Source organism: Aquila chrysaetos, chromosome 1 (assembly GCF_900496995.4).
Source record: "Aquila chrysaetos chrysaetos chromosome 1, bAquChr1.4, whole genome shotgun sequence".
Classification (NCBI taxonomy): Eukaryota; Metazoa; Chordata; class Aves; order Accipitriformes; family Accipitridae; genus Aquila; species Aquila chrysaetos.
In genome coordinates, this window is record NC_044004.1 from 4,370,826 (window position 1) to 4,395,936 (window position 25,111).

Sequence of the window (25,111 nt, forward strand, 5' to 3'; positions counted from 1 at the left end):
TATTTGAATTCTTGGACTACTGTGTCAAATCCAAGGACAATTTTTTTGCAGATGTTGAGCATCTCTGCCCAGATTCACTGTACTGTCTTTAGGGTTCTAATGCAATTTAGGATCTCTAAATATAATTTAAAATGTGAGGTACCCTGGCCCATCTCCATAGAAAATGAACCTGTGAAAGATCTCAAGTGCTCCATGGTTTCTGGCTTCTCCACCAAGCACAGAAGGAGCCTGGAATGCCTTGCTCCAGCACCTGGAATTAGGTAGTATGAGTGCAGGATAAGATTTCATTTATATAAATGGAAACTCTGAAAACCTCACCTAGGTCACTGAACACATTGTCTCAATGGTTTTTATGAGCAGCTGTATTTTTCTTCTCTGCATTCATAGAGAAATTGTTCAATTACAGACATCTGAAAAAATGCTTCTGAGGTTCTAGTGCCACCAGCTATGAACAGTTCTAATATCAAAAGACATTCAGTCACAATTTTTCTGATGCCAAGTAAGTGCAGACAAGTCTACAGATAATGATGACTAATGTACAATATTTAAGTAAGAGCTTTATAAGAAAAGAGCCAGTGCAAATGCTTTTTCATTTCACCATTATTCTAAATAACGGCTGAGTTTATACCTTCATCTCCTTTACATAAATTCTGGATTAGAGGGAAGATTTGGAGGTGTGGTTGAATTAATTTAGTTTTGTGTAGGGAAGATTGTCCTGACTGAAAAGCACAGAAAGCATTTGGGTTATTTGACTCATTGAGGCTATAAGTACTTCTGCATTTGTTGTTCAAGGAAAATGCAATCTAAAGTACTGAATCACAAAACAAAACAGAGATCAAGTAAATTAGGATTTCCTCACACTAATATTTTCTGAAGAGAGTAGTACAGGGCTTAACTAACTTGAGTGAGCTATTAAACATTTGTCAATGATTAGTGATATTTTTTTCCTCCCTTCTACAGTTACTCAGTTTTTCCTTTTGGATAAGACACTTGCTCTTGTAAAAGTGAAAATGAGATCACCAACATCATCTACACTACTTTTTTAGATGCATTTGCACATATACAGAAGAGAGGGCTAAGGGGAGATATTGTTGTCTACAGGTACCTAACAGGAGGATCTAGAAGAGCCAGATCCAGTCTTGTCAGAGGTGCATAGTGACAGGAAAGGGGCAACGAGCACAAGTTTTAACATGGGAAATTCCAATTAGATATAAGGAAAAAAGTTTTACCTTGAGGGTAGTGAGACTCAAGTGCAGGGTGGAGGTCTCTAGTCCAGAGATGTGGGAGACTATCCATCCTTGGACGTACTCTGAGTTTGAGCAAATTCCTGAACAACCTCATCTAATTCAATTTGTTTTGAACAGGGCATTGGACTAGATGACCTCGAAAGGTTCTTTTCGTCCTAAAGTTTTCTATGATTATATGAATATTTGCATAATAAAATGTGAGTAATAAAAACGAGCCTTTACAATTCATAGCAAGTTTTTACTCATTCCAGTTTATTCTTAATTTGCTGTCATCTTTGCTTGTTCTTTCCTTGTGAACTGCAACAGCCATTACAATTGTTTCTATTTTGTTCTGGTGTCATTTGTTTGGAGTCTCCAGTAATTCTTACCTGATTTGCTGTTTTTTAATAACATTTAGTGTTAGCTAAAGTTAAAAATGTAATGAACAAATGCATTCGCAAATTGTATATTCAGTAATTGACCAGGGAGAAAGCCTTCTAGTAATGAACACTTACTGAATGTTACTTAACCATTGATTGAGTTGGTCAAACAAATAGAACTGGTAACTGTGAATAATGTATTTTGAAAAAAATGTTAGAATTTTCTTTACAAATTATTTGCTATATGTTATCAAGCTAGCTCTGTCAGTGCTGGGACTTTTCTGAAAAGCTGAAATGGGGCTCTCTCTCGAAGACTACTGTGGAGATTCAATTTTGTTTCTTTATTTCTTTGCATACTGTTGTAAAGTCCTGGAAATTGCTCAGGGAATCAAACAGAGAAAGCAAGGTTTTCACTGATTGACTAGAGCAACACCGCAAGGACCCTCAACTCCAAGGAAGTAAAAGCCTTTTAGCACCTCAGAAGTGATCAATATCTTGAATGATCAAGCCCTTTATATCCTTCTAGGACACATAAGATATACATGAATGACAGCAGGCAAACGTTAGGAAGCAAGGAACAATTGTCCTGGTACTATCTTCCATTCTACAAGAGGATTTTCTTTTATTCATTTTGACTCTGTTTGATGCATTGTTTCCAAGCCCTTTCCTGAGAAAAGCCAGCTATGCCTGTAGAGCAGCTATCTTCAAAGTGTCCTTGTGCTGACCTGGGCAAGCGTAACTTTAGAGATAGGAAGCTAGCTGAAGGAGCAAATTTGCCTCAAAAAGTGACAGATCCTCACAGTTGAAGACATGGAGATAACTCACATACGGATACCATTCTAACACTTAGAAATTAAAAAAGAAGTTGGGAAAATATCACATTTCTCAGCATTGCAGTCTGAAATCCTGCATTATGCTGCTTTTCTTTTTGTTTTCATTGTGGCAAAATCAGGAGGAATAGCAGGAGATAACACAGTCTCATGTAAAGAGTATAGTGTTTCTATGCTTTATTGATTTTTTTTATCCAAAGCCTCCTGCATTTTATCATTGAGAGTACAATTTCCAGCCAACCAGACATGATTTGGACTCCCTTCAGGTAAGACTGTAAGAAAGACATGCTTTTCTTGTTATTATACCTGTTCTCTAGATAAAGAACAAAAGGTTTGCTTCCAAAAGTCAATCTGAAAGTGCACTACATAATTTGGGGCTTTTAAAATTTATATCTATCTTCAAATTACATACAAGTCAGATTTCAAGTCAGGAGGAGGGAGGTCAGTAGCACAGACTAGTTAGATATCCTATATTTCCTCTTTCAGAATTAACTGCATTTGGATATAAAAGTGGAAATTTGTACTGAGAGAGTCCTGTCTGCATTTTCTCTCTCTGTCACATCAGGTTCAGACAATGTTATATCTTGTGTAGACTTCTGGCATATGAATACCTGTGTAAAACAGTGTATACAATCCTGGCGATACACAGACCACTTGCATAAAGTTTTGCATAAATGACTTTTTTAATGGACCCGATACTGAACTTTGACAGACTTCTTACTCTAATTTTCTTCAGTCACCCTCCTGGCAATATAAAATACCTTAGTTACAGTTTGAGTTAGCCTATCCTGTCAAATACAGTTTGGACTTCATTTTTGTTGCAGACTTTTTATCTTCTCTTTGAAGATTAGGTAGGAGCCTATCTTCAAATCAGTCATATGAAAGTCTGTTTCCTGTTAATTATCCGAAAATTCAGATCAAACCATTCCATGGGACAGAATGATTTTTAAAGTTGTAAATGTGGTTGTACAAATTTTGCTTCTATTAGTGATGCAGCTGTGATGGCCATTAGACAATCATATTTTTTGTCCATGATATTCCATCATAGGCATCATTCTCCAGGCATTAGTTCTATGTAGAATGAAGCAGATTTAGAAGAAAACACCCTCAAGCCATCATGGCAGAAGACTCATTCCCATGTTTGTCAATTGTAGGTTGATGTAGAAAGTGTTTCTTCCTCTACATTCAACCTTAGCAAAGAAAACTTGCAGTATACGCTACTGCAACGCTGGCAAAGTTGTGGGGTGAAACCCTCCTCCCATCTACAAAACTCCTTTGACTTCATTGACTGAGGATTTCTTCCTTGGTCTGTGGAATTGTTCCAAATGTTTGGGCGTTCAGACTAATGTCAAATATCCTAATTCAGTAACAGACTCTGAAAGTTTTGTGGCAGTGTTGTAGCATGAAAATGACTGATAAAGCAAGCTTGTTTAAAAAATTCAATGCTCTATGTGATTCGTTGTCCTTCCAGTGTTTCTGGTTATGATATGAATTGTACTGTTTTGGCATCTTTTTCCTGCTGTGCAGTGGCAGATAATGGCAGAAGAAAAAGAACTGGTTCTGAGAATTTTTTTATTATGGGTCAAAATATTTCCCCCCATTAAATTCTGAAAAGAATGCAACAATATATAATTACATATTAAATATTGAGGAAATAACCTACATTATGTTTGGTATCTACAAGAAAAACTGTAGATTTTGTGTTATAGCAGTAATGTCATATTGGGTAAATAACTTATTCACTGTAAAGAGAGTTGATGAATAGAAAAACTTTAATATCTATCAGAAATTCCAAAACATAATTTTCACCTTTGGGACCTGCTAGGCTGGAGAGAAGTCAGTAATAATTATATTTCACAAAAAGAATTGGGTAACGTTAACTTTTAGTTGTTTCCAATTGTCTTATTTTTCATTTTACCATTTCAATTGTTAAAATATGAGCTTTCATGCTAGCTCATTAGAAGTACAAACAGGCAGTAATAAGTGTCTGAGTCCTGCCTAAAACTTATACTAAGCAATCTCATCCCTAAGCTGTGACCCTCAAACTCCAGCCTCGTAAAGCCTCTGCATTCCCAATGTTAATGTTCCCCAAAATGTGTTTTGCTCCAGAACATGCACACTAGTATGTTAGTTAGAACTGCTCTTGGTAGCCTACCACACTTAGCAAAAACCTCAACTTTGACAGAATTTACAATTGGGTGCTTCACTATGTTACTAGATGACTCAGTAAGCAATTTCAGTGCATACATAACTTTTTAGGGCAGGCTGGACAGCAGAGTTGGAGATGCCTAATGTCTCTAGTGATGTACTCTTGGCTCTTGGGTCAAGGACAACTGGATTCAGTATCCTTCAGACTATAACCTGTGAGTCAGAGTTTTTGCAAGGCTTCTTGTTAAAGATCCATCTGCTTGTAGCTATTGATGAGAGGACAAGAGAGGAGAAATCAAAGGTAAGATGAGGAAATAGGCAAATGATCATGATGTTGAAGCCCATGTTTCAGTCTCTCAACTTAGAAGGCAAAAAGATTTTTTTCCTCAAACAGAGAAAAATTCGTAAGCTTTCTGGCACCCACTATGAAATTTAAGTACAGTCTCCACTAGCTGGGCATTTCTGAGTTGGTGCATGACTTACTATTTTGGATGCTTATGGAGAAACAAAAGGTATGCAGGGCTCCTGGTGTTTCAGTGAAGTAGCCTTTATGTCTTCCTACAATAAAATTAAAGGGGTTTTTTTTAGGACTGCTGGATACATTTGAGGGCATTTAGGTGGTATTCCTTAACTTTACAGGGTTAGTATTCTTATTTTGTCATAAACTTAGATTACTTCTTCAAACCTCTTCATTTAGTGAATTAAGTATACCTCCCCCCCCCCAATTTTAGTGATATCCAGTGTTGAATCATATTTTATGATTCTATTTATATACTGGTTTTGGTTTCCTATTAAATATTCTCCTCAAAGCAAATGAATTGGGTTATAATTTTGTCTTTTATCCTTTTTCTTTTAAAATAGCCTGGAATAAGTAAATCAACTGTATAAATGCACCTCTACAAATTCTCTGTATTGTGTCTGTTTATCTTTTATTGGGAATGCCAGTACTGGGAGTATTTTTATATGCTTATGCTTTTTCAAACTGACATAAAGCAGTTGGCAACCTGTTGACCTTGTAAATTAAACATGTGTTTTAAAATGGCAGTAGTACATAGAAGACAGAAGATACCCATGGTTCTTGGTATACTTGTGTGCTTTCTGTTGTCCTAAGAGATGGGAGCTTTTGTTAAATACAACCAGTCCCTATGGGTTTCTTACCTGTAACTGAAAAAAACACAGATGAGGACAGTTATTCAATGGATTGGCCGCCTATAAAACACAACTACCCCCAGAATGAATTAAATATTCAACATGTATAAAGGAGTAAGTTAAATGCAATCAAATGTGAAATAAATAGCTAGGAAAAGAAGAGTATAATCCTATTTTCTCTATGTAGCCACAGATCCCTTTCTAATACCATTGTGGCCACATTACATTACAAATAATGACATTTTGTTTGTTATAGAATTTCAAATATATAGGATAGTTTTCTCACAATGGACTCTATCTAGCAAAAACTTCATGTACATTTTCAAGTTACTGACTGAAATATGGCTTCAGCCATTGCGTAGTAGTGCTGATAAATACCAGATGTCTCCTACCATAGGGATGAGTGCATCTGAATAGCAAACAGGCCATTCTTGCATTGGCTGTCACTAATAGTATCATGTATTACGCAGCAAGTGTGCCACAGAAATGTAAGACATAAGTATTAGGAATAAGATCTTTTTCATACATGTATCTTCCATACGTATGTAGGACTGGATTTACTATTAAGCACAGCCAAGAGGAAAATGTTCTGTTGCATAAGAATGAAATCTGGGAAAATGGTATTCCTGATTCACCCTCCAGATTTATAGTTGCTTAGTGTAACTTAGTTGCTCTAGAGGCAGTTAATTGACTTTTGGTTTGTGATAACAGCAACCATACCTGTCCACGGAAGTATGAATTTGCTTTGAAAAGCAGGAGAAGCAGGGAATGCACCCAGAATTCATAGATAGATAGCTTTAAGGGCTTGGCAGTGCCTAAATTACCAGCTAAAGGCACACAATCAAGTCTTAGCCAAGAGTATTTGAAGGGTTACAGGTTCTTTTTCAACATGTTAAATACATGACAATTGTTCTTCCTGATCTGTACAAAGTAAACCAGATGAAACTCTATTTATCAATAATTACTAATACTAATTTTTTACATTCATATGTTTCAAGGTCAATATGGACAATTGTTATCATCTAAGCCATCTTCCTGCATAACTGATGGATAGGGTCCCTGAAATAATGTATATTAAAAATGCCCAATAGTTGTGCTTAAACTAGAGTGTACATATTAAGCAAAACCATCCAATATTGATTTCACAATTTCTAGAGATAGAATCACTACCTTTCATGAGTTCTTGTGATTAATTAATATCACTGCTAAAATTTTTCAGCTAATTAATAAAATGACCTGCTTCACCTTTCAGCCATGAAATTCTGTTATATCGTCTAATCTGTTGAACTTGAAATATTATCAGCTTTCTGTTATAATGTACTTACTGATTTTGATCAACTAATTTTTGAATCATGCACTTTATTAATGGCAAAAACAGAGCTGACTGAATCTTTCCCGATGTTTTTTGTCCTTGAGGTTCTTTAAATTCTTTCCAGTTCCTCAGTGTTCATTTTGCACTGAGGACTCAGTATTCCATAACTGTGGATGCATGATAAACTGAATATGATAATTTAACCTATTTCATCAGTGTCCTCCTTTTTGTATACGCAGGGAGCGATTTCCTAGCATCCTGCATAGGATAAAGTTCCTTATTGTATAAGTAGGTATCATCTGCTATAAGGTAGGCCAAACTAAAATCTACATTTCTGACTTTTACCAGTTTATTAGGTATCAATCACTTGCCCTCTGTATGACTTACCACTTTCCCAATTGTTATGTTATCTGCAAATTTCATCAGTTAAGTGACTTTTTTCAAGTTTTTAACAGAAGTATTAATATTGTAAAGCTGACAAATGGTTTCTCCACAAGCCCACTGCAAAAGTCACTGCTTAGCAATGAATTTTTTGTGTATACATATTTTTGGGATCTTAGCTATTAGAGAATTTGTAATCACTCTGTTTGTGCCTTGTTAATTTTGTATCAGCTGAGTTTTTAATCAAACTGTCATGTAGTATCAAGAAAAACACCTTTCAAAGGTCCAATTATATCACCAGCATTATTTTAAGCAATCCAAAGTTTAATCACATCAAAATATGATGTAGGTTACTTTGAAAATATTTTTACCCACAAAGCCATTTGGTTACCATTAAGTGTATTTCTTTCCTCCCTTTATTTATGGAGTCTGTCATAGAGATTGCATTATTTTGTTTGGGAGTGCTGTCAGCTGAACTGGCCTATAATTTCACAGGTCATTCTATTTGCGCTGCTCAGATATTTCCTTACTAGGAACTATCTACAATTCTTTTGATGTCTTCCCCCACTTTTCAAGGTTTATTAAAATCAACAGTAATGATATAGAACATTCTTAAACAACTAGCTCTTTTAAAACTACCTATACTATATCCTTGCTCACTGGAAATACAGATTTTTATTTTTTTTCTCTATTTCCCTTACTTTTTGTGGCATATTTTTGATTATAAATATGAAGATTTCTCTGGAAATTGAATTTTCTCCTTTCTAAAAACTGTGGTATAATTCTTCCCCATTAGAGTGGTGTGACAATACAGGGAGAACATCTCTTTTCATTTGCTTTACTGTTAAGGAGAAAATTTTCCAGCTTTATTCTCTCTCACTTCTTCAGCTGTTTTGGTACTGTAATTCCTGGTTATTTTACTTAGATTATGTGTATATGTAAAAGAAGCAAGAAATCTTGATTTTCACAAGATTCTGGAAAATTCTGCATATAGTGCAGGAAAAATGCAGCACAGCTTATAAGCAGATCGGAACCTCCTCAAAGCCTAAGGATTTTTTTGGGGGAAAAAAACCCTGAAAATATCTTCTTGGCAGATAATGGGCTCTGCTGCTCCAGTGTTTTACCCTTGCATTCACTAATTGCATAGTTAGCTTGTAGCAAAATCTTTTTTTATTTTTCTTCTGAATGATTTATGCCTTCCCTGCGTAGATGGCAGTTTTAACCTGGGTAAGTGACCAGCTCCCATGCAGTGATTCTTTGGTTCTTTATGAATTTTGAATTTCCCCCAGCATTCTCCGTTCTTGCAGTTTTATGGGCCAATAACCTAAATTTATCTCTTCTGTTTAAGAGGGCTTTTTTTTCCTAACTGGAGGCAAACGTATTTGTAAAGAGAGCTAAGTAGCAGAACACTATTGCTTTATGTAGCAAGTCAAAGGCTCTGTTAGGTGTTAGCACAGAATGCTATCATTATATTCATAATTCCCTAACCATTGCTAGGGAGTAAAGTTTGCCTTCTGTACTGTGCAATAATTTCCTAGTGGTACTTTTATTTGAAATGTTAATTTTCCTTCTTTTTTTTTTTTTTTTTTTTTATTATTAACAGTATCTGTTTGGAAAAGTGCATATGTTCCTGTGCCCAGATTTTGTAAGGAATTAACGCACTAAGGGCTTGATTCACTGCTGCCTCGTTCCAGCTTTATGCCACTGTAGCTCCGTTGATTACAAAGCACAGCTTAAAACTGAAGTAACACAGTGGTGTAGTAAGATCTAAATGTTAATTGAAATTATGTTCATTCAGTTTAATTCTTCTTTACTGAGCCATAATACAAGCAAGGAGCTGGAGGCAATAAGAAAATCACTGGAAGTGCTTAGGTAGCCAAATTGGGTACATGGGATGGCTACCAGCAGATTTTGGAGAACACTCATAGCCTAATACTATTATGGGTTTTTTATGTCTCTTTTCTGATTCCAAGACTTGAAAGCATTTTACAATATGAATCGATATTAAGGGCAAGGTCTTAGGATCTGCATGTTAAAATGTGATTAATAATGCTAAAATAGGGAGCTCTTATCTACTGTAACAGCAAATTGAAAGTAGAGATTATTAAAATGGCATCAAAATATGTAATGTGGTTTTCTAAAAGACATCGTTGCAATCTGCATCTGATCTTGCAGAAGTACATGCTTCTGCACACCCTTATCGATATACGCCACAAAATTACTAATGTGTTTAAAGATGTACATTGCATCCTTTCTATGGTTTCAAGCATCTAATTTAGGTGCCTCCTCATTTCAAAATGCTTCCTTTAATCATTCTGTTCCTTCATATATGCCCCATGTAAAACAGCTACCAGAACTTTTTTCATAAAGAAATGCTAGAAAATGTGAGGGAATTAGAAACCTTCAGCAAACAGAATTCATTCAGGAATGTGCAATATGGGCTTGATCCAGTCAGTGTATCCACATTGATTATGAAGTAAATACTATTTGACGGTATCACTTTATATTCAATATCAATCCACCAGTGTTTCAAAAAGAATCATTTAACAATGAATAATGCTTGATTGTAGATCACTGCAGTAAATTAGAATATCCTAATTTAATAGAGTATGATCTGTTATTTGCCAACAAACATACAGATTGCCTTATAAATCATGCAGTAGTGTGGTTATAGAATAACACTATACTGAATTATATTTCATTACTCCCTATTGAACAGTCATGTTTCTGCCACATAATGTAATTTTCCATCTTTTAACTTAGTTTCTTTTACTAACAGAAAATACAAATTAGTCCCGAGGAAAAATATTTACTGGGGGCAGGCAATTAATTATGCATTTCAGGGAATGGCACCAAGTACGTGAAAAACATTAAAATGCTTTTTTGTTTCTCACCTCACTGTATGTAGCTGTTTATGTATTTAATGAATCATAATGAGTATAAGATCACAGCTGAGGAAATCAAAAATAATAGGTAAGTCTATAGATTAATGTGGTTCCAGACACAGACTTTCTGTAATGTCTATTCCTGTTCACATCAGTCACTGACATTTTCGAAAGAGGTTTCTCCTTAACTCTTCTACTGTTAATGATTCAAAATACTTCATGTGAAGTATAATATGGATTTTGTTATTGCCTTATGAGTACTTATCCTGGTTACTTTGCTTACAATTCATGTTAAGGAATCATATGCTACCAAAATATGGAGCAGGAAAGGTTTGGAGGGAAACAGGCCTTTTGTACTGATTAAAAACAGCTAAGAACTTACTGAGTAAGTGGGATGGAATCATAGAATGCTTTGGGTTGGAAGGGACCTTAAAGATCACCTAGTTCCAACCCCCCTGCCATGGGCAGGGACACCTTCCACTAGACCAGGTTGCTCAAAGCCCCATCCAACCTGGCCTTGAACACTGCCAGGGATGGGGCAGCCACAGCCTCTCTGGGCAACCTGGTCCAGTGCCTCACCACCCTCACAGTGAAGAACTTCTTCCTTATATCTAATCTAAAGCTCCCCTCTTTCAGTTTAAAGCCATTACCCCTTGTCCTATCACGACATGCCCTTGTAGAAAGTCCCTCTTCAGCTTTCTTGTAGGCCACCTTTAGGTACTGGAAGGCTGCTACAAGGTCTCCCTGGAGCCTTCTCTTCTCCAGGCTGAACAACCCCAACTCTCTCAGCCTGTCCTCATAGGAGAGGTGCTCCAGCCCTCTGATCATCTTTGTGGCCCTCCTCAGGACTCACTCCAACAGGTCCGTGTCTTTCGTATGTTGGGGGCCCCAGCGCTGAACGCAGTACTCCAGAGCAGAGTAGAGGGGGAGGATCACCTCCCTCGACCTGCTGGTCACGCTTCTTTTGATGCAGCCCAGGATACAGTTGGCTTTCTGGGCTGCAAACGCACATTGCTGGGTCATGTTGAGCTTCTCGTTAACCAACACCTCTAGGTCCTTCTCTGCAGGGATGGTCATAATACCAACCCCTAAGGAACACCACTTGTCACTGCTCTCCACTTGGACATCAAGATGTTGACCACAACTCTTTCAGTGTGACCATCCAGCCAATTCTTTATCCAATGAGTGGTCCATTTGTCAACCCATTTGTCTCCAATTTAGAGACAAGGATGTCATGTGGGACAGTGTCAAATGCTTTGCAGAAGTCCAGGTAGATGATGTCAGTTGCTCTTCCCTTATCCACCAACCCTGTTGTAGAAGGTCACCAAATTTGTTTAGGCATGATTTACCCTTAGTGAAGCCATGTTGGCTGTCACCAATCACCTGCCTATTTTCCATGTGACCTAGCATAGTTTCCAGGAGGATCTGCTCCATGATCTTGCCAGGCACAGAGGTGAGACTGACCGGCCTGTAGTTCCCCAGGTCTGCCTTTTTACCATTTTAAAAATGAGGGTTATGTTTCCCCTTCTCCAGTCAGTGGGAACTTCACTGGACTGCCAGAACTTCTCAAATAGGATGGATAGTGGCTTAGCCACTTCATCCACCAGTTCCCTCGGGACCCACAGATGCATTTCATCAGGTCCCATGGACTTGTGCACATTCAGGTTCCTCAGATGGTCTTGAACCTGATCTTCTCCTGCAGCGGGTGGTTCTTCATTCTCCCAGTCCCTGCCTTTGCCTTCTGTGACTTGGGTGGTGAGGCTGGAGCACTTGCTGGTGAAGACTGAGGCAAAAAAGTCATTGAGTACCTCAGCCTTCTCCCTTGAGCTTCACATTCCCCACCAACTCCTCCTCCTTGCTGGTGTGAACAAGGTCCAGCATAGCACCTCTCCTCGTTGGCTCCTCCATCACTTGGAGAAGGAAGTTGTCATCAACACATTCCAGGAACCTCCTGGATTGCTTGTGCCCTGCTGCGTTGTCCCTCCAACAGATACCGGGGTGGCTGAAGTCCCCCATGAGGACCAGGGCTTGTGAACGTGAGGCTGCTCCTATCTGTCTATAGAGGCCTCATCTGCTCAGTCTTCCTAGTCGGGTGGTCTGTAGCAGACCCCCACTATAATGTCACGTGTCCCTGCCCTCCCTTTCATCCTGACCCGTAAGCTCTCGGTCGGCTCCTCATCCATGCCCAGGCGGAGCTCCATGCCCTCCAGCTGGTCACTGACATGGAGGGTGACACCCCCTCCTCATCTGCCCGGCCTCTCCTTCCTAAGGAGCCCGTACCCTTCCATTCCAACACTCCAGTCACAGGAGCCATCCCACCACGTCTCCGTGATGCCAGTAAGATCAGAGCCCTGCAGGTGTGAAGCTGACTGACTGGCTGGAATTCCTTTGTGCTGCTCTTCAGGTGCTCTCCTGCTGACCTGTGATCCCTCTCCAGGCTCTGGGCATCTGTTGCTGGCACTGGCATCGAACTGGTAGGAGTGGGATGGATTGAGCTTCCCCTCTCCTGGCAATAGTAGTTTATAAAAGTTAAAATAATATTACATCCAAAATCATTCCTACAAACTGGGAAAGTCTTATAAAATTTGAGGCAGCTTCCATGGTAGAACTGAAAGGCTTTATCACAAAGCTTATATCCTACTTTTTCAGTGTTTCGGGAAAGGGATAATTGAACAGCTTAACTAGTAACCTGGGTTGCTACAGTACTTAAAAGCCCAATTTTAGCACCTACTAATTTGAGGTTGTCCAGTTGAATTTGGCAAGTGCCTAATTTGCATTTTGGAACACTGAGACATTGCTTTGGAAGTCCCATTATATGCTTGAATCCTTTTCAAAGAATTTGGCCAGGAATATGTACTTGATTTCAGTGTATAATGGAAACTTGCTGACTGTTTGAAGTTCAACAAGTTCTTGAGGCCTCTTACATCCAGAGGACCCAGGAACCTCAGGCAGACTCATTCATGGGAGAAGTGCAAGGGTATATGTATGAAAAGCCTGCTAATCCTAAAGTAAGATTCCTTGTGAACATACATAGCTTACAAATTACAGTAGCTACAAAAACCTGCAGTTAACTGTTTCATCTTTTTGTTTCTTTAGAGGTTTCAAAATCTCCTTTCATCTTTTCAAATGGGATTCTCTAACAAGCTCAGCACTGGTCTCACACTGTTCCTGTAGTCATCATTGCAGGTGTTATCCTGGGCTTAACAGGAATAATTAGAACAAACCTAAACACCTGGGAAAACCTCTGTTGACCTGTTTTGCAGTTTCTGACATGTAAAAGTAAATTTTTAAAGGTTTAAGTAAGAAGTAACGGGGTTTTTTGTGAAAAAAAGAGGCAACTTCTTCACCCGTAGAAAAAGAATCAACAACAGAAAAACAGACAACACAACCTTTTCCTTTGAATTACTAAAAATTTTAATGTGAGGTACCACAGTCTTACCTTTACAGTTCGGTGCATGTTGTTGCCGGTGCTTGTTACTACAAGCTACTTGATCAGTCCCGAGGGACAGGATTCATTTCATCTTTAATGAGATCTGAGAGTATCCAGACTTCAGTCAGGAAATGGTCCAGTGATCCAGTTGTGGAGTAACCTTGCTGTATTTCATTTTCTTTTCTATTTGTAGCTGGACAGTGCCACTTCTCTCATCCAGGCAGCTAAAAATCTGATGAACGCTGTGGTCCTTACAGTGAAAGCATCATATGTGGCTTCTACTAAATATCAGAAGGTCTATGGTACTGCTGCAGTGAACTCACCAGTTGTATCTTGGAAGATGAAGGCCCCTGAGAAGAAACCTCTAGTAAAGAGAGAAAAACCAGAAGAATATCAGACAAGAGTGAGAAGAGGGTCCCAGAAGAAACATATTTCCCCTGTACAGGCCTTAAGTGAATTTAAAGCTATGGATTCATTCTAAAACACTAAACTTTACCAGGAGGGTTTTATATTCTTTTTGTATGCATACCTGCCGACTTGTATGCGTCTGGCATGGGGTGGGGGGGAAGCAGTGTCAATTTGCATGCGACCTGAGACTCTATTGAAGTAACTAACTTTCTGCAATGCCCAAATTTAGGGCATTCTCTTCTGATGTTAAATGGACTTACTCCAAGCTTCCTTTTTAAACTAAACTATAGCATTAAATTGGCCAAAGAATTTGCATCACAGGGGTACGTGTGAGTTAAATAATAAATTCAAGTCTAAACCCAGAAATTTTTATGCATGCAAGAAACATTAGGTTGGCAGGTATATTAAGTGAAAAAAATGGAATTGTAATGGTAGACCATAAAGCTTGTATTGCTTCTGTTCCAGTGCAAAAATGTACTAGCCAATATGCTTAAATGTGTGGCCCAATAATTAAATGATATAACTTTTAAGTCATCTTCATTATAGTATGTGAATTTTTAAAACAGATACAAACTAATTCATCTTAAAAACGCTTCTTTTAAACCATATTTTGTTCTTTATATTCTAGTAGTGTTATGATTGCTCACATTTCAATTAATCCCATTAATATGACCAGAGGTTTACTTTTGCCAATTGAATTCCTTATGGTGGAGTATGAAGCACAATATGGTGATTGACATTGCCTTTTATATTATGATTATTATTATGATTATTATTATAATATTAGTAATAGAAGACCTGGTGGTGGAATGTTTAGAGACACGGAAACTGACAGTGTGAGAATTTAGAGGCAAATATGTAGGTGTAGCTTGGATTACAGGTATCTGACATACCATTGTAACCACTAACTCAATAAACTCATTTAACCTTGGAATCCTCAATATGGCTCATCTCTTTTAATGCACAGATATCTCCTGCAGCATAGAGATAAATCGATTTATTAAGCTTCTAAGGTTGGCATCTCAGAACCTTGGAAATCATCTATTATGCCACACTGTATGGACCTGTAGAAAGACCACTGCACAAAGAAATGCAGTATCTACTTTTATTCCCTTTTAGCCCCAAGAGTTGGCTCAACTACAGAGATTGTATTATTGTTATGAAAAGGTCTTGGTACATATGAAAATAAAAAATGAGCATGTATTTATTTTTCTTATAATTAAATACTAACAACTTAAGAGAACATTCATGACCTCATAAAGGATTTGAAACACTGTGATAAACACTGAGGTATACCATGACATGTATAACCATTACAGAGTTTTCGAGAGATGTTTGGATGCTTGTCTCAGATACGCTGATTATTCCTCAGAATAGCAAAGTACCAAATTTTGTTCTATTGCCCTCCTACACAATCTATATAAAGAAATGTACTCATAGAGGCCTTTTAGGAAATGACTATTTTTGCCTTATTTAGTTGCACTGTATAATAAAAAGGTTCCCCAATCAGAACTGGAGACTCTACACATGATTAAAATACATTAGAAGATGTGGGGGAGTCTTTGAAGAGCTTTCCCTATAATGCCCTGTAGTCCGATATAGACTGGCATTACTTGTGGTAACAATAAACTACCTAAAAATAATTGTGATCTTTACAATTGGAATTACAGAGGCAAAAGATGGATACTGAGTTTAAAGAAAAAAATAGCAAATAACAGACAAATAAAAATGTTCCAGCATGGTGCATGAAAAAAGAAAATAGGCAATTGGCCACAGATAAAAGTAACAGCACTTCTTCAGAAGTGTTTTGCTGTAAAACTGTGATGGATTAACTGAACGGTTGCTTTAAAATTATATTGTTGCTATAAGAGGCATCTCAGAGATGTTTAGAAGAAAGCTTGTAGACAATGAGATCTATGGACATGTCTTGTAGAGTCTCAACTGATTAAGGCTCCATTGCTAAAGAGGAAGACTGTGATAGAAGGAATCTGTTATCAGCCACTCAGTCAAAATAGTGACTGTGCCTGTAAAATGCTAAGGAAACTTAGAGTCTGTGAAAGTAAAACCCAGAATGATATTGGGCAACTTAGTTCATGTGAATTACAGTCCTACTTTAGCATGGATTATTTGCCTTTGAAGGGGTCCATCAATGCTCTAAATATATGGTAGCATCATAAAATTTAGTGTTGACAAATGAAAAGTAATGCACATGAACACAAGAACCAAAAACCAACCAGAATATACCAGTCCAGTCCTCAGCTCATGTAGTAAAACCAACGGGATGTTAAGATTAATGAGGTTTAATAGAGAAAGAGGAAAATATTGGGTGATACTATACGCCAGGGATGTGCCTATGTTTGAATACTTCATGCAGTTTTTATCAACTCATCTGAAAGAAGAAATGGTGTAGGATAGAAACGTACATGGAAACATGAGAAGGATTACTAAGTCTGGAATTGCTTTCATATAAGGAGAGACTAAATAAGGTAAGAGTCTCCAGTTTCTTCAAGGTCATCAATAGTGAGGCTATGAGATGACTAAATAAGGAACTGGTCCTTATAACTCAAAAATTAGGCTTGACACAATGAATTCTCAAACAGCAAGTTCAATATTTAAAAAAATACTTTTTTCTCTGAAAATAAGTAAATTGTGGAATTCATTTTCACATTGTCACTGTCGCCACAGTGATAACAATTCCATTGACCCCACCAACCAAGAATTCAGCCCACAGACTTTCCATCTTGAAATCTTGCAGATCTTAAAGGTCTAGAAGACTTTTAAGTCTAATATAATGTGTAGGCATAAAATAATGTGTGTGGATTTTGGAAAAGTTCACTACAGCCAGTCCTCCACTGAGGTAAGGGAACTCAAATCACCAGCACAGTATAATGAAGAACTGCTGGACCTCCACAACCTTCAATCGGAAAGCCACATCTGTTTCTCGTGACTGTCACCTTGGTTCACAGGCCAAATATATGGGTACCATACATAGTCCTGTATACGTACAACCTTGAAAATTTTCTTATTGAATTGTACCTACAATGCAAGAGAAGCAATTACATTGCTGTTTCTAGAAATTACAATTATATTTTTCTTGATGACAGAATTTAAGTATTTTTAAATAATTATTTGCTTCTGGCAACTCAATGTACAGCAAATGACTGGTTTGAAGATCAGCATGGAGGTCAGATGGGCATCTCTGAGCTAGGGGCAGTTTCTCTCCTAGTGTGGTCTTCCATGCTGTGGTCACTCGTCTTGTTATTCACATGCCAGGAATTGTTTCTTTATGACAAACTAGAAGGTCAAGTTACAAGAGTGAGTTATAGGCTTCTTCCAGAAATGGCTGTATCTTTTGACCTGTGGCCGTGAGGAGGCGGCTAGAGAAAGGGGGTTGGCTTACTTCCCATCTTAATAAAATATGGAAAAAGGGCTAGCAGAATATTTCAGTTTATAATACACTTCTTCAGCAAGAACAGCAGCCAATTTCTGAATTAAAAACTCAGAGAAAAGAGAAAGCCTGAGAACTTTTAGATAACTTTCAAAATAATTTTCCTAAGATTCCATATTGGTTTATTTATTAAATTAAGAATTTGAACATGAGAAGAGTTAAAATAGCTAAGTATGTATTCTAGGTCGAGGAGCGACTAGTCAAGGAGCTACTGAGCAAGGCATATTACTTACTACAAAGAAATAGAAGCTTGGATGGGGCAAAGAAATGAAACTTGAGTGTAGTAAAATAACTTAGTACATTAGTCATACATAGCACTTTCTTATCCTTAATCCCCAGTGATCGCAATTACATCATTAAACTTATACATGAGTTTAAGTGCTTGGCTGCATATAAATGATAGTATTCATATGCTTAAAGTTGCACAAATGCTTTGATAATAAGGAAGCAGGGGATAAAGCTCAGCACAGATTCACTTTGATCCAGTATTTTCTTGCTACTGTGTCCTTAGAGTGTGAAATACTGATCAATAGTTCAGTTCTTTTACATTTTAAAAAGTGGTGGACCAAGGTGTGATAATGCAGTGGGAAACAATTCCACAAAGACAAAAATACTGGGTGGATATTTTTATATCTAGCACATTGTTTTATATCTCCACATGAAAGCGGGCCAAAACAAGTTTCCTGTGTCTCTATGAAACTCAGGTTTAATACAGAGGATGTATATTTATAGGCTTAAAATGACATTTCTGCATATAAAAATGTAGATTTCCATGGGATTTTCAAGCAACACCCAAGAGAGATTGGTTTGGTTTTGGTTTTTTTTTTTAAATGAACCCCCCAGTATGAATATAAATTAAAGGCTTGTAATGGAAATAAGGCAATGTATGTCCTTTCACTCTATTTATAAATATGCTGTCAAACAACCTTTCAGATCAGACTTGGTTGTTCAGTTATTTTTGCAAGGCAGAGGATAAATACATGTGTCAAAAAGGAAGGAAACTGGAACAGAGAAAGAGAAGGTTTTTTGGTTTGAACCTCATCAGTAGTTTGTCCAGAAGAGAAAGGGCACAGCCGAAGCTGTGTCCAAGGGCAGACACATTAGCCCACGTCATCTTAGGAGTGAATTCAAACATCTATTTGGAAGTTAAGCACATACTGAGCTTGCTGCTGAATTGCACCTGCAGAGATCAGGAATAGTCAAGAATTTTTCTGGTTTCTCACTGAATGACCAAGTGCATCCTCAAGCAAGGGTTCACACATTTTTCCTGCTTTAGCTATTTTTCCCTTTATGACTCAGTTAACACCAAGCTATGGAGAACCTGACAGCTTGATAAAAGCTGTGGGAGGTAGAAATATATTTTCGTGCTCTAGTTATACCTTTAAAGGAATAAATATTTAATTACTTGAACAATGTTTCCTTCTTTTGATAATGTTAGGTGAGGCATCATAGGTGAGTAGCTGTTACCCAATATTAGCCTCTCCCTTTGGGTAAAATTTCAAAGTTCCAGTGTTGTTTGGTAATACCTGCATAATAATGGACTTGAAAAGAGATGCATCTTTGCAGAATGTGAAATGTTTATACTTACCCGCTTTATTCCAGTTCACTAAAAATTAAATACAAGGAAGAAAGAGAAATGAAGTAAAGTTTTCAAAGCCTCCTAGAATATTCAGAGGTAATGACTTTGCTAGAAGGATGTATTTGATCTTTTTTTTTTTTTTTTCTGAAACATTTCATGCAGAAATTATAGAAAAAAAGGTTCTTTGGCCTGCATTTCCAGGAGGTCATATTAAATTATCTTAATGGATCTATCTCCTCACTGAACCATAGACTTGGCTGCTAAGAGGAAGATAAATGAAAAAAAAAAAAAATCCATTTTTTAATCTTAATTTCTCTTAATCTATTTGACGATTTTTCTTCAACTGTGTCTGTTTTTATTTATGTGTACTTCGTGGGTGTGTGCGTGCACACACAAAAATTCCCAGGATACAAAGAGATTTAGATGGCCAAAAATCTGCTGACTACCAATGTACTCCCCAGGAAGCAGGTGTCGCCTTTGTTTAGCTGGAATATCACAAGGATGTCACAAGACCTTCTGTATGGGATGTATTGAGTTTTTAAGATCGCTGAAGATCCCAATGCCTGACTTTTCAAATACATAGATTTACGTATGTATGTATATATGTTTCCATATATATAGGGGGTGGGGTGGTTTTGGGGTTAGGTCTTTTTTTTTTTTTTGGCTATATGGAAGTCAAGCCTGATTCAGTTAAACCATAGGCTCCTTGTTTTCATTAGCTTGCCAGCAGCGTTACTGCCCAGTGTTACACAGCCTGGTGTCTGGAACCTGCAGGAGCTAACAAGAGACCCTGCTAGTTGTCATATACAATTTTTATTATTAATTAGGCCCTGGTCTACAACTGAGACCGTAAGGGAGATCCATTATTTGGGCCATAACTGTAGAATATATTAAGATCACTAGACTTTGTCAGAGAGCTATGTGAAGCCTACATGCCTCTTAGTTTCATTTGTCCCTTAAGACAGGGTTTTAAATCTGCAGTACGCACAGCTAAGAGCTCGGAGAAGCTTGATGGTATTTCACTGACCCATTTATTTGCCCTGTGACGTAAAGTTCCTCTGGTTTTCCCTAGTGCCCTGACCTAAGCTGATTTGGGTGCTTACACACCAAATGTATGTTGGGGGGTTAGGGGGGGGACATTTATGATCTCTCTTCACTGGCAATGATATCTCAAAAATCACATTAGCTGGATCTCACATACTATGGGAGATACCTGTCACTGGGAGCAGTTTAAACTACAGATTTATGTTTGTGTGGATTGGTGGAAACATTCCCTGCTGAGATTAGAGGGTGTGCTACATGTATCTTACACATCAGCTATATTGCACATTGAATATTAGTCACCATCCCATAGGAAGACCTTTTAGCTTTTCTCAGTGTGTGCATCTTCAAGTGCTTCTATTGCCCATAGAAATCATCTTTATTTTTCTTTCAGCTGCAACATTGTTAAATGATTAAGTGGGGAAAAAACCCCAGCTTACATCTCAGCACCTATTTTGCACGTACATAATATGAAAGAAATATCTATGGGAAGGGGAAGGAGTGATATAAGTTCATAAATCATAGGTATTTTCTTGAGTCACAATAACTGTATTGAGTAAGATCCTGCTGGTTGCTTTTTCTCTTTCTTTATTTCTTTATGATATTCTTCCCTGCTTTGACTGATCCATTTCTACCTATTCTTTCTCTTTTACAGGCAAATTTTCATCACTTCAGCATGAAGAAGCTGTAGCACAAATGTAAATACAAGTGTTATGGACAGGAGAGCTCATCTAAATGACTGGAACAGTAGACACTTTCGTGACTGAAGGGAATGTGGATAACTTTCCCCTATTAAAATTTTAAGGCTGGTATTTGAGTTTTGCACAATCAAAGCAATCATTTTTCTAATGTCTTTACTTTTAAAAGAGTCATGAAAAAGGGTTTTATATTCTATATCTGTATGACAGCGTTTGTGTGAAAGCAATTATACTTTGTACCTTGAAAACGTTCAAATGAGTATCCTTGGGAAGAGGAGAAAAAGTAGCATCTCTGAAAAGACACTCTGGAATGAAGCCTGAAAAACCAAATCCTGAGATAAAATAGGAAATGGACAGATATAGTCATCTCAGAGTTCTGTCAGGGTCATGCAAAAAATGCCTATTTCCTTGGAGATAGGTGAAAAAAAAGGTTAAAATAACTTTAGAGAAGTATTTATTTGGATGCAGCTTATTTGATGTTAAATTTTAAAGAGAAGTAGAGGTGTGTGGAGGCTTTACCACTTAAAATTTAATAAATCTTAAGGAAGAATGCAGGAAACACAAGATTTTAATCAATCTTCAGTGTCTTTCTCCACCCCTTTTCATTGTCCTAAGGTCTTGTCATGGTGATCTCAGCAGACGGACGAGCACATCATGCTTGCCGGGGCTGACGCAATGTTTCCCATCCGACTTTGTGTAAATACCACGGGTCCACAGAACAGTGTTTGGACAGGTGCCAGCACCGCTGCCGCAAGAGTCCTCTGTAGGAGTTTAGAGCTGGACCAACCTTGTTCAATATAGACATCAACAGCTTTGACTCCTATAGCCGGCGTGGGGCCATGCAGGGTCAGGACAAAGGAAGCCAGAGGGCTGTCACCCCTGCAGAGATTTGGGCTCTAGCAGGCACAGCATCTCTCTGTGAGCCACAGACAGGGCAAATACGTTTTGCCATATATTCAAGAAGAAAATAGAAGTAAAAAGTAGTAAGAAAAAAACAAAAAAGCCCCCAACAAAATCTGCAAAGGTTTTATATAAATTCGCAGAATAAAAAAGTCCTAAACCACCATGGCTACTGTCTCCCCTGAATGAGAAGTAGATAACAGAGACTCCCACTTCAACCCCATTACCCAGGTAAGAAAAAACAAAACTGAATGTCAAGTATTAATCTAAGTCTATACCCACACAGATACTCACATGTAAACCAGTAATCTGTGTTAATTTGTTAAATATATTTCATCAGTGAAAACATATTTTTTGCACTGTTGTGGGTTGAATTTTCAGACACACACTGTTACTACATCCTACTTTACCACCATCAATTTCCTCAGCTAGTTTTTATTTATCTAGTGCAATTTCTAAGAATCTTTAAAAAAATTAATAATTTGTGGGGTGGGTTTTTTTTTTTCTGTCAAGCACAAGTCAATAAAAACGACTCAAAAAAAAGGGGGGGGGGAACGACAACACACAAAATAAAACAAAAAAGAACACCTGATACATATTTAGCTGTCTCTTGATCCTTCCAGATATCAGAGCTACCAGTATTATACCATCAACCAAACACACAACACCTGCAACTCACCTCCTTAAAAGGCTACACTCTGTGGTCACCATCTTTCAAAGTCAAACTATTTTAAATTTTCCAGACACAAATTTTGTGGATTATGGGAAATTTTCAAGTCTAGGTCTGAAATTACATGATACATGTAAACTGATTTCATGGATAAAGATTTTTCACATTAGGTGTTGTATTGGCCAGAGTCTAGGTTAAAATATAAATTAGATTGAGAAAAAATGGCCCTACTCATGTTCCCACATCATGTAGTTGTGTTTAGCTAGTCACAATGATTTTTAAGTTCTTTTCTTCAGCTATGGAAAGACAAAGCAGAAAGCTGCTTCCATACTCAAATATAACTGTAAAAGACTGACATTTGTCTCCATTTCAGAAGCTACTGCCTTGGTTTAATGAAGATGTGAAGAAATCACTCCTTAAATGACTTTTTTTTCTTAATCTCCTTCTCAAATGCTTTTCAGCTTTTTAAAGAAAAAGAAAATTACTAGGGCAGTTGAAAAGCCTGTTAAATTATACTGTTCTTACCACCAAAAATGTCTGACTGAGAATATGGTTTGTTAATTGACCTTATAATTGACCTGTAGAGCATCATGTGTTGGGCATACTAAGTCGTCTCATGATAATGCCCTCCTCATCAAGGCTTATTGCTTTAGTGCAGCTCGTTAGGAAATGAGGACATAAATTAAACTTGAAAAGAGAAATGGAATGCTGAAGTTGATGTGGGAATGTCTCAGAGTATCTTGCATGCTGCAGAGGGTAAGCTGGCCTTTGCTTCCTGATGCCTTGGCTAAGGGATGCATTTATTTAGGAGTTACGCCTCCCATCATTAAATTTAATTGCTTCCCCTGAGGGTCTCCTGGTAAAAGCCTACTTAGTTGAAGGAAAGGTGCTTCTTGTCCCAGAGTTTGTGGTAAAGGTATGGCTATTGGCAAGGGAGAGTTTCACATTAATCTCTTTGGTATGTGGACTCGCCTGCTGCTGCAACGGTGATGGTAGGGGCTTCAAGGGCTCCTAGTCAGATTGTTACACAAAGCTGAGCTGGAAAGCGGAATACATCTTCTGTGATATGACAAAGGTTATTCGTGGCAGGTAACCTGTATTCACAGCATTTCTACAGGAAAAAATGAGCTAACAGAACTCATTCAAAAGTGAATTCCATTTATGATTGATGAACTATTTTAGATTGCAGAGTTTTATTTTTCCTTTCAGGATTGGTGTTTCTTATTTGAGAAGTCTTTTATACATTATTAATTCAATCATACAAAGCACCTTGCTTTTTAATTTTTTTTGCTTTCAGGTTCTTCTCACGCCTTCCAAAGCCATGGGATTTTAGGTTTCCAGTCAAGCTACTGAAAGCTTTGCTCTTGCTTAAATAAATACTTGATTACTGGTGATTTTATGGGTTTAAAACTCTCTAGCATTGTCTCAAATATAACCACTTCAGCTTCCCCCTCCCCAGCATTTTGTGTTCAGGAGGAAGCATCATTATTTACACTAAGCTAATTGGGTGAGCATCTTAGAATACCCCCCTGTGAGAGCATCAGGAAGCTTTTTCAGTAGCCTGGGATGGAGGAAATGTTGTTGTCAAACAGCTTTATCCTTGATCACACATTTCTGCAAGAGAAATCTTGGAGCGAGTGCCTCTATAGCGCAAAGGTTTCAATGACACAGGAGATTCTCATGGATCTTCATCTTGCACTATTCAGATGGGTCCAGGCTCTAGCCTAATTTCTCTTTATTTTCTGTGTTGTTTTCTGAGATTGTGTCTGTCTTGTGCCACAGAGCATGACTTGGAGATAACCAAACTGGTTGTGCCTGAGTTGCATCTGAAACCAGAAGAAGTATAACTCTATCACAGCCATATTCTATGCAAGTAAAACCCTGATAAGCAGCATTATTACACTGGCTGAAAGAAGCCCAAGTTACTCAGGGTTTAAACACAAAAAAAGACATGTCTTTTCTGTATAGTAATCTTTCCAAAGGAGATCAAAACAATTGAAAAGGTTAAGATTCATTAGAACATATGTCATAATATTTCTTAACATAACTAAAATGCAAAAATGTCTTGAGCAAACAGGATGGTCATAAAAAAAAAAAAAAGCAATATAAACAACTTTATCTTTGTCCACTGCACTATTGCAGCTGGTTCCTTGTCTTCAGGCTTAGTTTCCATCAATCATTGGCTTTCTGACTGGCAGCAAACACAGTCCTCAAAGAATCTCCCTCCCATCTCCTTCAATGCCTGGACTGCACATCTGCTGCCTGCATCGCACAGATGCCCTTTTCTGAACTATGTGTTCCCTGCTCCCCTGTCTTTCCCCTTTCTTCTGGCCCCATTCTGGAGCCTGATTTCCCCCTTTCTCCAGGGAGGATCTATTTCTCCCCATCACTTTTCCCAGCATTTCTCTGTCTACTCAAAGTTGACTTGAGGGTCTCTGCCCCATGCTCTGTTGTAGGGTGATGTGCTCTGCGTCGAAGGTATGTGAATTATGATTTTCCAAAGCAGGGCTATCCCAGACCATCTTCAAAGGGTTATTTGTTGAAGCAAAATGTTCCTTCTGGATTATACACTCTATGGTGATTACATTGAGAAAAGGGCCGATAGCTTTCTCTGTATTACCTTGTT

At 37.8% G+C, this 25,111-nt stretch overlaps 1 protein-coding gene across 4 annotated transcripts in view; it reads left to right on the plus strand.

Moving 5' to 3' along the window:
- CTNNA2 (catenin alpha 2) overlaps positions 1 to 15,083 on the plus strand; it is a 460,705-nt gene extending 445,622 nt beyond the window's left edge. For all 4 annotated transcript variants that reach the window (XM_030042992.2, XM_030043077.2, XM_030043163.2 and 1 more), the window contains one exon: positions 13,935 to 15,083. In XM_030042992.2, the coding sequence (XP_029898852.1) occupies positions 13,935 to 14,222 (288 nt within the window). In that variant the 3' untranslated portion in view covers positions 14,223 to 15,083. The remainder of the gene's footprint in view (positions 1 to 13,934) is intronic.
- Positions 15,084 to 25,111: the final 10,028 nt, after the last annotated feature.